This window comes from Heterodontus francisci, chromosome 24 (assembly GCF_036365525.1).
Source record: "Heterodontus francisci isolate sHetFra1 chromosome 24, sHetFra1.hap1, whole genome shotgun sequence".
Taxonomy (NCBI): Eukaryota; Metazoa; Chordata; class Chondrichthyes; order Heterodontiformes; family Heterodontidae; genus Heterodontus; species Heterodontus francisci.
The window spans coordinates 80,143,789-80,158,846 of NC_090394.1; the positions used below are offsets into that span (position 1 = coordinate 80,143,789).

Sequence of the window (15,058 nt, forward strand, 5' to 3'; positions counted from 1 at the left end):
GGTGGACTCCCTGATAGAAGAGGTGTGTGGTACTCCACGCAAAAGGTGTCAACTCCTCCGGCAGGGAGTCCACCCGCCACTGACCTACCAGGAGACCGGAACATTTCTCCCAATTGATCCTCGCGGATCAACGGGATCTGTGACCGCGAGGAGCACGTCGTCGGCGTAAGCCGAGAGGACGACCCGCATGCCTGGCCCGCGCAGAGCCAAACCTCTCAACCTCCTGCGAAGCAGGCACAGGAATGGCTCCACGAAGATGGTATACAATTGGCTGGACATGGGGCATCCCTGACGCACTCCTCTCCCAAAATGAAGGGGCACTGTCAAGGACCCATTAACTTTGACCAGACACTCTGCAGCAAGGTATAAAAGTCAGACCCGGGCCACAAAATGCAGCCTGAGTCCAAATACGCGCAGAGTCCTGAAAAGGTATTCGTGATCCACCCTGTCGAACGCCTTCTCCTGATCGAGGGAGAGAAAGGCAACCGACAGACCAGTCCTCTGGGAAAGATGGATCAGGTCCCGGACCAGGTGGATGTTGCCCTGGATGGACTGGCCTGGGACTGTGTAGGACTGGTTGGGGTGGATCATGTGGGCCAGCATGGAGCCCATGCGGGCAGACATAGCCCGGGCAAAGATCTTATAATCCATGCTGAGGAGGGAGACTGGGTGCGAGTTCTTAAGCAAGCAGAGATCACTCCCCTTCGACAGCAGGATGATGACCGCCCTGTGCCATGAGCAGGGCATCTCCCCGGTTGCCAGGCCTTCCCCCAGGATGTCCCAGAACACCCTGAGGAACTCCACGGTCAGCCCGTCCAGCCCCGGGGATTTGCCCCTCGAGAGCTGGTGCAGGGTGCTGGTCAGCTCCGCCAATGTTAGTGGAGCCTCCAATCCTTTGGTGCCCTCCGGGCTGACCTTCGGCAGGTCCTCCCACAACTCTCCGTGCGCATTGTCGCTGGACAGATGCGGAGAGAACAATGCACTGTAATAGGTACGGACCAGGAGGCCCATTCCCTCCGGATCCATGATGAGAGGAGACTTGGTGGGAGACACGAGGGAGTGCACCGCCATCTGGCGATGGATTTAAAGGTTGTCCTCCGTGCCTCACACCGAGTCCCCATCCTCCTCCGGGTCGTCACCGCCAGCGGCCGACATACCCACGACACATTGTGGGGTGGACGCCCCGGCCACGCCAGCTGGTCCCGCTTCCGTCACGATCCCACCCCCAGGATCGATGGCAGAGGAATCCTCTCTGGGTTCTACTGTGGAACTGGAGCCTATGGGTACCAGTGGTTCAGGGCCCCCCTCCACATACGTCCCCAGGCCAATGAGCGAGACAGTAGTTCTCGACCTGGAAATCCAGCCGGAGCCGGGACTGGAGGCAGAGCGAGGAGGCCATCTCCCGCCCCACCAGCGCCCCCAGGCCCAGCAGACAAGGCAGCATTTTCAACTGCAACTGGGTCGGGTACATCATGGTCGGGAGTGGATTTTAGCTGGAAGTGCTGACCCTTTGGGGCCTCATCCTCCCCTCCACTCAGGGCATCCGACCCAGTGGCAGAATGGGAGGTTTCTTCAAGAGCGTCCCCAGCCTCCCCCACCACAAGCAGGGCTCCACTTGTTCCTTCAGGAGGGACCACTTGGTCAGGGGTCTCCCCGTCCGCTCCATCCTGGGTAGGGAGCTCCTGCCCAGGCTTTACAGCCTTGATGGTGGTGCTGACAGGGGGAACCTGGGGACCCGAACCAGGAGACAGCTCCCCCCCACCAAGGGGTGCCTTCTCCTCTTTTTCCCACTAAGGCGCGGAGGCTCACAGACCTCCATGTCATCGGAGACCTCCACCTCGGCACCCTCCTTTTGCTTGGATATCCCTGGGCCTGAGCCCAGCCCTGGGGCAGGTAGGTTCCCCAGGAGCGGGCCTTTGGCTGAGCTCAGACTCAGGTTGTGCCATAGTGTCCAGGGCTTGCGCCTCTTTGTGTTTATTCTTTCTCCGCATCTTCCTTCCACTCGGACGGGCACTCCGCTCACCGTCGGAGCCCGTGAAAACCCCCGTCTCCGGAACCGCCTGAGCGGATCTGTTGGAGGTGTAGGGGGAGTGGGATGAGGTGCAGCAGTGCCACCCTGGGCTGCTGAGGTTGAGTTGGCGTGGCACCACGCCCCGTCTGAGGTCCAGAAGATGAGCGGGACTGGGGTTATCCCTGACCTCATCTCCCCCAGATGGTGCAGGTGGGGGAGGAGGAGCTCACTGAGAATGAAGGGTGGGATATTTAACAACATTATCCACTGTGTGGTGACCCCCAGAGGGTCCACCGGCAGGAAGAATCCCCCCCACAGTGAGCCCCTTACTCAGGGCCAGATATACCGCTTGTTTGGCTTCAGGAAGAACACAGACTTCCTGTACCGACAACCTCGGCCATTGCCTTCATGCAAGCCTCAATAGACATGTTGGGGTGGGCATAGCCCTTCACCCCATGGCCAGAAGTGATCAGCTTGAAAGGTGATGGGGCTGCATGGGCAGCCACAGAGGCTGTAGCCGCACAGGTATTAGAGGGCCCTGCCGCTGGCACAGATGGACGTCATGGGTCAAGAGCTGAACCCCACCCCAGTTATAGGCCTGCAGATTTCAAATAAAGCAAAGAAAAATAAATAAATAGTCAAATAAATAAATAAGAAGTAATAAGGTAGGGGAGAGGCAGAGGGTGTGCTGAAGAGGAAAAAGGAGGCTGAGAGTGATGACTTGCTTCACCGAGGTGGGAAGACAGAGAACAGTTCAATCAAACAGTCATTCACAAACTCTTCTGGTCTTCCGGTTGGGGAGAGGTCTCTTCACTGGGTCGGCTGAAAGCTGCCCAGGCACTACCTGTCTTCTGCTTTCTTCGTAGCCAGGCAGCTTCAGCTGACCCAGGCTGGGCAATAGGGGTGAGGAGGGAGCTTCCTTGTATGTTTCGCACAACTGCACAGCTCCCTGCAGAATTGTACAGCCCCACTCCTTGTTCTTCTGGCCTCTCCCACCTCTCCCAACAGTCCAAATCAAATTCAAGTCTGGTGCTCGACACCCGCCTCGAAACACAGCCTTATGTTTGAAAAGTCTTTTCCTCCTTTGTAGCAAAAGTTGTTCAAAATGTTGCAGCTCTCTCCTCAGCCCTCCCTCTCCAGCAGCACCTCCTCCAACTGACTGCAACACTGTCAGCTGTTCCTTGTTGCTGCAATCAGCAGTCAGCAATTCAATTAGGCAGCAGCGAACCCTGTTTTTTTCTTCTTCTAACCCTTTTTTTTCCTTTTTTTTGTTGAGGGAGGTTTACTCTATCTCTAACCCCGTTTTTTTTAAGGTAGCCTTTATACCCCAGGCCCTTTTTATGTATGTTATGTCGAGGGGGGCCTTTATTCCTCAGGACCCCTTTATCTACATTTTTAAAATAACTTTATTAAAATCGAATAAATAAAACAAAACTTAAATAAAAATTCAATTTTCGGCATCGATGATGCACTCCAGCCCTGCGGTGCCCACCGGTCGCAGAAGGCCTCAAGCATACCAGCAGACACCGCATGCTCCTTCTCCAGGGACACCCGGACGTGAATGTAACCGCGGAACAGGGGCAGGCAAACAGGGTGGATGGACCCACTATGGCCCGCAGCCTGGACCTGTGAATTGCCACCTTGGCCAGGCCCAGGAGCAGACCAACGAGGAGATCCTCCTTCCGGCCGACGCCCCTCCGCACCGGATGCCCAAAGATCAGGAGCGTGGGGCTGAAGTGCAGCCAGAACTTGAGGAGCAGCCCCATTAAATTTGCAAACAGGGGTTGCAACCTCACACACACCCTATATACGTGGAACACAGACTCGTTCAGGCTGCAGAAATTACAGGCGGCCTGGGAGTCCATGAACCTACTTAAAAGTCTATTACACGGGATTGCCCTGTGCAGCACCCTCCATCCCAGGCCCCCAATGTAAAGGGGAAGGATTCCCGTGTAGAGAGACCTCCACCGGGGTTTCCCCTCGCTGCCAGATGGCAACACGACTGCCAGGGCATGTCCGGCCGGCTGACGAGGGTGAGGAAGTGGAAAGTGGCAGCCAACCCTGTCCAGTACCTGCCCTGGGAGTGTTTGCTGGGACAGTGAGAGGGAGCTTTACTGTGTTTCTAACATGTGCAGTACCTGCCCTGGGAGTGTTTGCTGGGACAGTGAGAGGGAGCTTTACTGTGTTTCTAACATGTGCAGTACCTGCCCTGGGAGTGTTTGATGGGACAGTGTAGAGGGAGCTTGGTTTGATTGATGCTAGCACTAGCTGCGTTATATTAAAAGTGTAACATTCCTCAACACTAATACTTCACCTCAATAGATGTAAGAGATTGAAAAAAAGTAAACAAAGGTTCTATTTAAGATGCTGATAATGATGTAATGTTTGACATCTGTACACTGGTATTATCAGATTGGAAGCGGTAGAAGGGATTCTGGTAGGGTGTATCCCATTTCTTATTAATACGGGTGACACTGAAGCAAGAATAAAACATACAGTAAGTTTGATCCAGGGGACTGCAGGTGGGTGGTATTCAGTGGAGGCAAATCCTGACAAATCCATTATTACATGTAATTGTAGATAGGAGTAACCCATGACCCCTACTACCTAGAAGGACAAGGGCAGCAGATGCATGGGAACATCACCACCTTTAAGTTCCCCTCCAAGTCACACACCATCCTGACTTGGAACTATATCGCCGTTCCTTCACTGTCACTGGGTCAAAATCCTGGAACTCCCTTCCTAACAGCACTGTGGGTGTACCGACCCAACATGCACTGCAGTGGTTCAAGAAGGCAGCTCACCACCACCTTCTCAAGGGCAATTAGGGATGGGCAATAAATGTTGTTCTAGCCAGAAACACCCACATCCCATGAATGAATAAAAGAATTACACGGGCAGGCTACCCAAATACCCTCGTAATGCACCAATTGCTCAAGGTTCTTTATCAAGTTGAGTGCCATGCTGAGCACAATCTTTGTTCACAACATGTGAGGCTCTCCGGAGCAGAAGTCTTTGCTTCTGTTTGAGAGCAGAGTGTATATTATGGGCAGCTGTTGCAATGAAACTTGATCTGTGTGGTTAAACCAATTACAACTTGAAGTGATGACAGCAGTAGACAGACACTACTAGAACTGAAACTTCCACCCACTCGCTTTACTGCACCAAATATATTATATACACAACATCAAAATGTGAAAAAAAAAACAATTTCCTATTTGATTTTTTAGAATTTTCATAGTAACGAGGCGGTCTTTCAGGCTGTGGAACAGCAGGATCTTGATGCTGTCCAGATGCTTCTAAACCTCTACAGCACAGAGGAACTGGATTTGAACACACCAAACAGTGAAGGCTTGATGCCTTTAGACATTGCTATCATGACCAACAATGTGCCCATGGCCAAGATGCTTCTGCAGGCTGGAGCTAAGGAAAGCCCACACTGTAAGTCAACAGGGGTTTCAATCTTTAATTGATGGCATCAGCATCCTTCAGATGAAAATAAAACACCCCAGTTCCTTTGATGAAGGCAACTATGAGTGAGTGAGTCTGTGTGTTTGTATATGAGTGAGAGTGTGTGTTTGTGTATGAACGAGTGTGTGTGTTTGTATATGGGTGCGTGTGTTTAGGTGTATGTTAGTGAGTGCGTTTATATTAATGAGTGTGTGTATGTTGTTTGAAGACACAATTGGCATTGGGTGAGATGTTTTCCACAGGTGAAAGATCCTGTCAATACTTACAACCTGGACTCGCGTGCAAAGAATTCCCATGTGTGGAAGGCCCCTGAAGAGTAGGTACTCAGGATTCCAGCAGGAGTCTTTTGGAGGAGGGTCGTAACTGAAGAGAAAGGAAAAAAACCTCCACAGTTGACTCGCTTGCTGTGATTTCAATGGTTCATGAAAGCATTGTATGCAAACATGGTTACTCTCATCTAAAGAGCCTAGAGGGGCTTCCAAGCTTGGAGTTAAGAGATACTGTAGGGCAGAGCAGAGAGAGCTTTACTCAGTATCTAACTCAGCTATGCCTGCCCTGGGAGTGTTTAATGGGACAGTAAGAGGGAGCTTTACTCTATAGCTAACCCCATTTTTTCTTCTGTATCTAACCCATTTTTTTTTTGGGAAGCCTTTATACCCCAGACACCTTTTATGTATTTTATGTCGAGGGGACCTTTATTCCTCAGTTCCCCTTTATATACATGTTATAAAATAGATAAATAAAACAAAACTCAAATTAAAAATGCCATTCTCAGTGTCAATGCTGCACTCCAGTCCCTGCGGTGCCCACTAGTCGCAGAAGGCCTCAAGCGTACCGGCGGACAGCGCATGCTCCTTCTCCAGGGACTCCTAGGCGCAAACGTAACCAGAGGGCAACATGGATCGCCACGGCATGTCTGGCCGGTTGACGAGGGGGAGGATGGGAGAGTGTGCAGGAGCAGCCCATACAGGAAACCCCTCTATGCTGTGTGAAATGGCATGGAAGGCATTTCCAAGAGACGGCTGAGGTTGTGCAGGACCAGCTGCCAAGGAAGGTTTCGGTGCCTGAGTCCGATGAGCAGTTCTGGCCGAGTGGGGGTCAGCAGTGAGGGGCGTCCCGGGGGCTTCGGCTACTCCGTCCGTCCGTCGGTCCGTCCCCGGAGCTGGCCGCCCGGACAGCCAAGGTGCTCTCCTCCACTGGCGGGGGAGCGCCCTTACCAGAGGCGACCATGTTCCAGACTCTGAATAGATCCTGGTAAAAGACAGGCAACTCCCTCAGAGAGGCACAGCTAACCTTCTCCACTGGTATCTACGTGTCGTCTTGAAGGCAGTGCCCCTGGCGGTAAAAATAAACTGCCAGCACAAATCACCTGGGAGGACTCTCGACGTACAGGTATCTCTGCAGGGTCCGAAGGTGGAGAGTCGCAGCCTGGGTGTGGATGCACACCAGCGGCTGGCCGTCCTCTTCAACTGGGAGACTCAGGACCGCGGCAGAGACCCAGTGTTTCCTCTTGCCCCAGAAGAAATTGACGAGCTTCTTCTGGATCTTGATGGCAAATGCAGAGGGTGGGGCCAAAGTGACCAACCGGTACCACAGCATTGAGGCCACCAGTCGGTTTATGACCAGTGCTCGGCCCCTGTAGGAAAGCACTCGGAGCAGTCCTGTCCAGCACACTAGCCGTGTGGTGACTTTCGCCTCCAACTCCTGCCAGTTTGCTGGCCAGGCTTCCTCAGTGGGGCTAAGGTGGACTCGCAGATAGAGGAGGTGCGTGGTGCTCCTCCGATAGGGAATCCACCCGCCACTGACTCACCAGGAGTCCGGAACATTTTTCCAAGTTGATCCTCGCGGAGGACGCGGCAGAAAAGGTCTGCTGGCACTCGCTCATCCTCTGCAAGTCAACGGGATCTGTGACCGTGGGGAGCACGTCACCAGTGTAAGCCAAGAGGCTTAGCACCGCAGCTTCACAGCTCCAGGAACCCGGGTTTGATTCTGGGTACTGCCTGTGCGGAGTTTGCAAGTTCTCCCTATGACCGCGTGGGTTTTCTCCAGGTGCTCCAGTTTCCTCCCACAGCCAAAGACTTGCAGGTTGATAGGTAAATTGGCCATTGTAAATTGCCCCTAGTGTAGGTAGGTGGTAGGGAATATGGGATTACTGTAGGGTTAGTATAAATGGGTGGTTGTTGGTCGGCACAGACTCGGTGGGCCGCAGGGCCTGTTTCAGTGCTGTATCTCGAAATAAAATAAAAATAAATAAAATCCGCATGCCCGGCCCGCGCAGAGCCAAACCCGTCAACCTCCTGCGAAGCAGGCATAGGAATGGCTCCACGCTGATGGTATATAATTGGCCAGACATGGGGAATCCCTAAACGCACTCCTCTCCCAAAATGAAGGGGCACCATCAAGGACCCATTAACTTTGACCAGACACTCTGCGGCGGCGTATAAAAGTCGGACCTGGCCACAAAATGCGGCCCAAGTCCGAATGCGAGCAGAGCCCCAAAAAGGTATTCGTGATCCACCCTGTCGAACGCCTTCTCCTGATCGAGGGAGAGAAAGGCGACCGACTGACCAGTCCTCTGGGAAAGATGGATCAGGTCCCGGACCAGGTGGATGTTGTCCTGGATGGACCGGCCCAGGACCATGTAGGACTGGTCGGGGTGGATCATGTGGGCCAGCACGGAGCCCAGGCGGGTAGACATAGCCCGGGCAAAGATCATATAATCTGCACTGAGGAGGGAGACCGGACTCCAGTTCTTAAGCAGGCGGAGATCGCCCCGTTTTGGCAGCAGGACGATGAGCGCCCTGCGCCACAAGGGGCATCTCCCCAGTCGATAGGCTTTCCCCCAGGAGCGCGTGTAATCGTCCTCCAGGATGCCCCAGAATGCCCTGAGGATCTCCACGGTCAGCCCGTCCAGCAGCGGGGATTTGCCCCTCGAGAGCTGGTGGAGGGCGCTGGTCAGCTCTGCCAGTGTGAGCGGAGCCTTTAATCCTTTGGCTGACCTGCGGCAGGTCCTCCCACAAAACTCTGCGCGCGTCCTCGCTGGACGGATCCGGAGAGAACAACGCACTGTAATAAGTACTGACTAGGAGGCCCATTCCCTCCAGATCCGTGATGGAAGATCTGTCGTCGGCCAGCAGCTCGACGAGCTGTTTACGGACTCTCCGCCATTTTTCCAGCGAGTAGAAGAAGGGTGAGGCACGGTCCAACTCTTCCAGGATCTGGATCCGCGACCTCACGTGCGTGCCTCGGGACCCTATGAGCTGCAGGTCCCTCAGCGCGACCTTCTTCTCTTTGTACGCCTGCCACAGGGCCGGGTCCACGATGGCATGACCGAGGCGGGACTCCAAGTTGAGCACCTCCCTCTCTCGGCGCCTGATCTCGGCTTCCCGCCTCTTGGTCGACCCCTTCACGTACTCCTGACAGAAGACACGGATGTGAGTCTTGCCCACATCCCACCATAGCCTCAAGTAGGAGAAGCCCCCCTGCTTCCTTCTTCAGTCGGCCCAGAATCGACAGAACGAGTCCCGGAATCGCTCGTCCTCCAGCAGCCGGTTGTTAAAGTGCCAGTACGCGGACCCCGCCCGCGTGTGGAGCAGAGTGAACTCAACCCACACCAGGTGGTGGTCCAAGCACGGCACCAGCCGCATGGAGAGGCGGGAGATGTATGCCTGTGAAATGTAGAGGCGGTCAATTTGGGACCCTCCTCCTCCAGACCTCCATGTGAAGGCGCTGGAGTCGGGATGGAGATTCCGCCAGACCAAGTTGAGGGAGCTGATCAGTTCCCTCAACATCCCCACCGACACTTGGCCGCGCTGGGAACTGGAGCGATTCCCCCACCTCGAGAGTACAGTTAAAATCCTCCCCGACGATGATGCACTCGCAACTATCGATGGAACTCAAGAGAGCGGACATTTCACAAAGTGAAACGGTGAATGGCGAGGTGGAGCAAACGGCCCGGCACAAACTCCTTGACCCCCAAGATCTCCAGCTGAAAAGTCGGGGCCAACAAGATAGCCACCCCGCTAGAAATAGGGGTGAAGTGACTCATGTAGACCCCACCCTGCCACTCCAGGAGCCAGGTGGCTTCGTCTCCTGGAACGGTGTGGGTTTCCTGCAGAAAGCTCACCGCGTATCTCCCTTCCCTAAGGACTGAGAGATTGTGAAATCTGCGGTGAGACTCCCTGCTGCCGTTGATGTTGAGGCTGGCTATGGTTATCTTCATGTCAAAGGTACTTAAAACCCGTCACCAACACCTCACTGTGAGGAGGGAGTGGAAGTGCACCTGGCCTTCCACTCCCTCAGTAACCATTGAGCTGCCCATTAAATCGGTGCCTCTCAACCAGTTTCACGTCCGCGCCCTTCCCCGCTTTCTTGAGGGCGGCACCGACAGACTGGATGATCAGCACCAGATTGGACCAACGGCCGAGGGCCAGCTGAACTTTATTGCAGCAACCCCTGCAAGCCGCGAGGAAATCCTGGAGTTCCGCTGTGGGGATGAGAGGAGACTCAGTGGGAGGCACGAGGGACTCCACCACCTCACTGGCAATGGAATCAAGGTCGTCCTCCGTGCCCCACATCAAGTCCCCATCCTCCTCCGGGTCGTCACCGCCAGCGGTCGAGACACCCACCACACACTGTGGGGCAGACATCCCGGCCGCGCCAGCTGGTCCCACCTCCGTCACGACCCCAACCCGAGGATCGATGGCGGAGGAGTCCTCTCTGGGTTCTCCCGTGGAACTGGAGCCTGTGGGCGCCTACGGTTCAGGACCCCCCTCCACCTCCATCCCCAGGCCGCTGAGCAGTCCAGGGGAGACGGAAGTTCCCGACTCCGGAAATCCAGCCGAGAGAGGAGGCCATCACTTGTCCCGCCAGTGCCCCCAGGCCCAGCAGACAGGGCAGCATTTTCAATTATAACTGGGTTGGGTACATCCTGTTTGGGAGTGGATTCTGGCTGGGAGGGCCGACCCTTTGGGGCCTTGCCCTCCCCTCCACTCAGGGCACCTGACCCAGTGGCAGAAACGGAGGCGTCCCCAGGCTCCCATACCACAAGCAGGGCGCCACTTGCTCCTTCACCAGGGGCTGCATGTACAGGGGTCTCTCCCTCCCCTTCATCCTGAGGGGTAGGGAGCTCCTGCCCAGGCTTTACAGCCTTGATGGTGGTGGTGGCAGGGGGAGCCTGGGGACCCGAACCAGGAGACAGCTCCCCTCCAACAGATGGGCCCTGCACCCCAAGGTCCTGTGTTACCTCCGTGGAGGAGTGCCTTCTCTTTTTCCCGCTTGGGTGCGGAGACTCAGAGACCTCCATGTCATCAGAGGCCTCCGCCTCCGCTCGCTCCTTTTGCTTGGATATCCCTGGGCCTGAGCCCAGCCCTGGGGCAGGTGGGTTCCCTGGGAGTGGGCCTTGGGCTGAGCTCAGGCTTGGGCTGTGCCACGGTGGCCTCTCGGTGTTTATTTTTTCTCCACTTCTTCCTTCCACTCGTACGGGCAGCCACCTCCCCACCAGAGGCCGTGAAAACCACACCCTCCGAAACCGACTGAGCGGTGTCTGTTAGAGTTGTAAGGGGAGTGGGAGAAGGTGCATCAGCGCCATCCTGGGCTCCCGAGGTGGAGTTGGCGGCATAGAGGTTGGGGCAGTTCTTTTGAACATACCCCACCCCCTTGTAGGCATGGCACCGCGCCCCGTCTGAGGTCCAGAAGACATGATAGGCCATCCCCCGAAAAATGGCTTTCTGTGACCTCCTCCTGTGCCAGCTGCATAAATAGCTGGTGGCGAAAAGAGTACACATGCGGAAGCTCTTCTCCTGAAGACCGAGCGGGACTGGGGTGAGCTCTGTCTTTACGCCCCCAGATGGTGCAGGTGGGGAAGGAGGAGCTTACCAGGAATGAAGGGCGGGACATTTGACAAAATGACCCATTGCACAGTGGCCTCCAGGGGGTCCACTGGCAGAAAGGTCCCTCCCACGGTGAGCCCCTTGCTCAGGGCCAGCAATATCACCCCCTCGGTCTTCAGGAAAAACACAGCCTTCCCGTACATTTCAGAGGCAGCAACAATGACCGAGGGGCTGACAACGTCTGCCATTGCTTTCACGCATGCCTCTATTGACATGTTGGCTGGTCATGGCTCTGGACCCCATGCTTTGATGTTATCTGTGCAAACGGTGATGGGGCAACAGGTGCAGCTGCAGCAGCCACAGCAGCATACGAGCAAGAAAGCCCCGCCACCGGCGAAGAGGGGTTTGCCATGGAGTCGAAGTGCCACGCCCACTCCTAAGAAACAAAGCAAACAACTGTTTCTTTTTTTAAAAACACTTAAGCAATATGATGGGGGTGGGGTGGGAGTAGAGGAGGATAGGGGTGAAAAGGAGAGGGAAGGATAGGTGGCTGAGTGATGGAAGGGAAAGAAGGGCTGCAAGGATGTTGTTGTAGATTGGTGGTTGGAGCAACTTACTGCAGAGTCCACAGTTCAGTCTTCCAGTTCGGGGAGGGCTCTTCGCCCGGGTCGGCTCGAGCCACCCAGTTCTCTCGTTTTCCTTCTGTTCAATAAAGATTGTCTTCAGCCGGGCAGCTCCAGCCGTCCTGAGCCACGCAGTTGGGATGGGGAGGGAGCCCCTTTTGTTCAGGATGGTAGATAAACACAAGAGCAAGTACAGGGGCTCCCTATAGAATTTGGCAGCACCACCCCTGGATCTTCCGGTGCCACCTCCCTCCTCCAACAGTCCAAACAAAAAACAGTTCTCTGGTGCTCCAACACCCACCTCTCCAGAATGACTTGTAGGTCTCCTTTTGTTCTTACAAAATAGAAACAGTCCTACAGTTGAAGCTGTAAGTCTCTGCTCTCTGCTCTCTCCTCTCTGCTCTCTGCTCTCCAGTTCCAGCTCCCACAGCCTGCTAAGGTGCAGCTGGTTCGACTAATTGCACACAGGAAGTGCTCCAAACTCTCCAGCCAATCCCATGCTGTACCTGTCCTGGGAGTGTTTGATGGGGACAATGTAGAGGGAGCTTTACTCTGTATCTAACCCTTGTGCTGTATCGCCCTGGGAGTGTTTGATGGGGACAATGTAGAGGGAGCTTTACTCTGCATCTAACCCCAGTTTCTTTTAATTAATTAATTTTTTTCTGTGTCTAATCCTGTACTGTACCTATCCTGGGAGTGTTTGATGGGGGACAGTGAAGAGGAAGCTTTACTCTGTATCTAACCCCATGCTGTACCTGTCCTGGGAGTGTTTGATGGGGGACAGTGTAGAGGGAGCTTTACTCTGTATCTAACCCTGTTTTTTTTTTCTTTCTTCTTTTTTTTTCTTTTTCTTTTTAAGGTGGCCTTTATACCCCAGGCCCCTTTTATATTTTTCACGTCGAGGGGGCCTATATTCCTTTATATAAATATTTACAGTTTTAAAATAACTTTATTAAAACCAGATAAATAAACAAAAAACTCAAATTAAAATGCCATTCTCTGCGTCAACGATGCACTCCAGTCCCTGTGGTGCCCACTGGTCACGGAAGGCCTCAAGCGTACCAGCGGACACCGCATGCTCCTTCTCCAGGGACACCCCGGCGCGAGCGTAACCGCGGAAGAGGGGCAGGCAATCGGGGAGGACGGACCCCCCGACGGCCCGCAACCTGGACCTGTGAATTGTCACCTTGGCCAGGCCCAGGAGCAGACCGACGGGGATATCCTCCTCCCGGCCCACGCCCGTCCGCACCGGGTGCCCAAAGATCAGGAGCGTGGCACTGAAGTTCAGCCAGAACTTGAGGAGCAGCCCCTTCAGATACTCAAAGAGGGGCTGCAACCTCGCACACTCCGTATATATGTGGAACACGGACTCGTCCAGGCCGCAGAAAGTACAGGCGGCCTGGGAGTCCGTGAACCTACTTAAAAGCCTATTGCACGGGACTGCTCTGTGCAACACCCTCCACCCCAGGTCCCCGATGTAAAGGGGGAAGACTCCCGTGTAGAGAGACCTCCATCGGGGTTTCCCCTCGCCGCCAGATGGCAACGCGGACCGCCAGGGCGTGTCCAGCCAGCTGACGAGGACGAGGACGTGGAGAGTGTGCAGGAGCTGCCCGTACAGGAAACTCCTCCGCGCTGATTGGAATGGCACGGAGGGCATTTCCGAGAGGCGGCTCAGGTTGTGCAGGACCGACTCCCGAGGAGGGTTTCGGGGCCTGTGTCCGATGAGCAGTTCCGGCCGAGCGGGGGTCAGCAAGCGGTACGGCACTAGCTCCTTGACCCCCAAGATCTCCGGCTGTAAGGTTGGGGCCAACAAGATAGCCACCCCACTAGAAATAGAGGTGAGGTGACTCATGTAGACCCCACCCTGCCACTCCAGGAGCCAGGTGGCTTCGTCTCCCGGAATGGTGTGGGTTTCCTGCAGAAAGCTCACCGCGTATTTCCCTTCCCTGAGGACTGAGATTGTGAAATCTGCGGTGAGACCCCCTGCTGCCGTTGATGTTGAGGCTGGCTATGGTTATCTTCATGTCAAAGGTACTTAAAACCCGTCACCAACACCTCACTGTGAGGAGGGAGTGGAAGTGCACCTGGCCTTCCACTCCCCCAGCAACCCATTGAGGAACAGGGCGGCACAGTGGCGCAGTGGTTAGCACCGCAGCCACACAGCTCCAGCGACCCGGGTTCAATTCTGGGTACTGCCTGTGTGGAGTTTGCAAATTCTCCCTGTGTCTACGTGGGTTTCCTCCGGGGGCTCCGGTTTCCTCCCGCATGCCAAAGACTTGCAGGTTGATAGGTAAATTGGCCATTAGCAATTGCCCCTAGTATAGGTAGGTGGCAGGGAAATATAGGGACAGGTGGGGATGTGGTAGGAATATGGAATCAGTGTAGGGTTAGTATAAATGGGTGGTTGATGGTCGACACAGACTCGGTAGGCCGAAGGGCCTGTTTCAGTGCTGTATCTCTAAACATAAACATTAAAACGGCGCCTCTCAACCAGTTTCACGCCCGCGCGCTTGCCTGCTTTCTTCAGGGCGGCACGGACAGACTGTATGATCAGCGCCAGATTCTATCAACGCCCAAGGGCCAGCTGAACTTTATCGCGGCAACCCCTGCAAGCCGCGAGGAAATCCCGGAGTGCCGCCGTGGGGATGAGAGGAGATTCGGTGGGAGGCACAAGGGACTCCACCACCTCACTGGCGATGGAATCAAGGTCATCCTCCGTGCCCCACACCGAATCCCCATCCTCCTCCGGGTCATCACCGCCAGCGGCCGACACATCCACCACACACTGTGGGGCGGACGTCCCGGCCGCGCCAGCTGATCCCACCTCCGTCACGATCCCACCCCCAGGATCGATGGCGGAGGAGTCCTCTCTGGTTATCTACTGTGAAACTGGAGCCTGTGGGTGCCAGCAGTTCAGGACCCCCCTCCACCTCCGTCCCCAGGCCAATGAGTGGTCCAGGGGAGACAGAAGTTCCCGACTCCAGAAATCCAGCCAAAGCCGAGACCGGAGGCGGAGAGAGGAGGCCATCGCCAGCACCCACAGGCCCAGCAGATGGGGCAGCATTCTCGGCGGAACAGTGGTTAGCACCGCAGCCTCACAGCTCCAGCGACCCGGGTTCAAT

The 15,058-nt window shown here is 55.1% G+C and overlaps 1 protein-coding gene across 1 annotated transcript in view; it reads left to right on the top strand.

The window, feature by feature from the left end:
- ankfn1b (ankyrin repeat and fibronectin type III domain containing 1b) overlaps nt 1–15,058 on the top strand; it is a 1,028,185-nt gene that overhangs the window by 809,371 nt on the left and 203,756 nt on the right. The window contains exon 7 of the mRNA XM_068056894.1: nt 5,242–5,452. Within this exon, the coding sequence (XP_067912995.1) occupies nt 5,242–5,452 (211 nt within the window). The remainder of the gene's footprint in view (nt 1–5,241; nt 5,453–15,058) is intronic.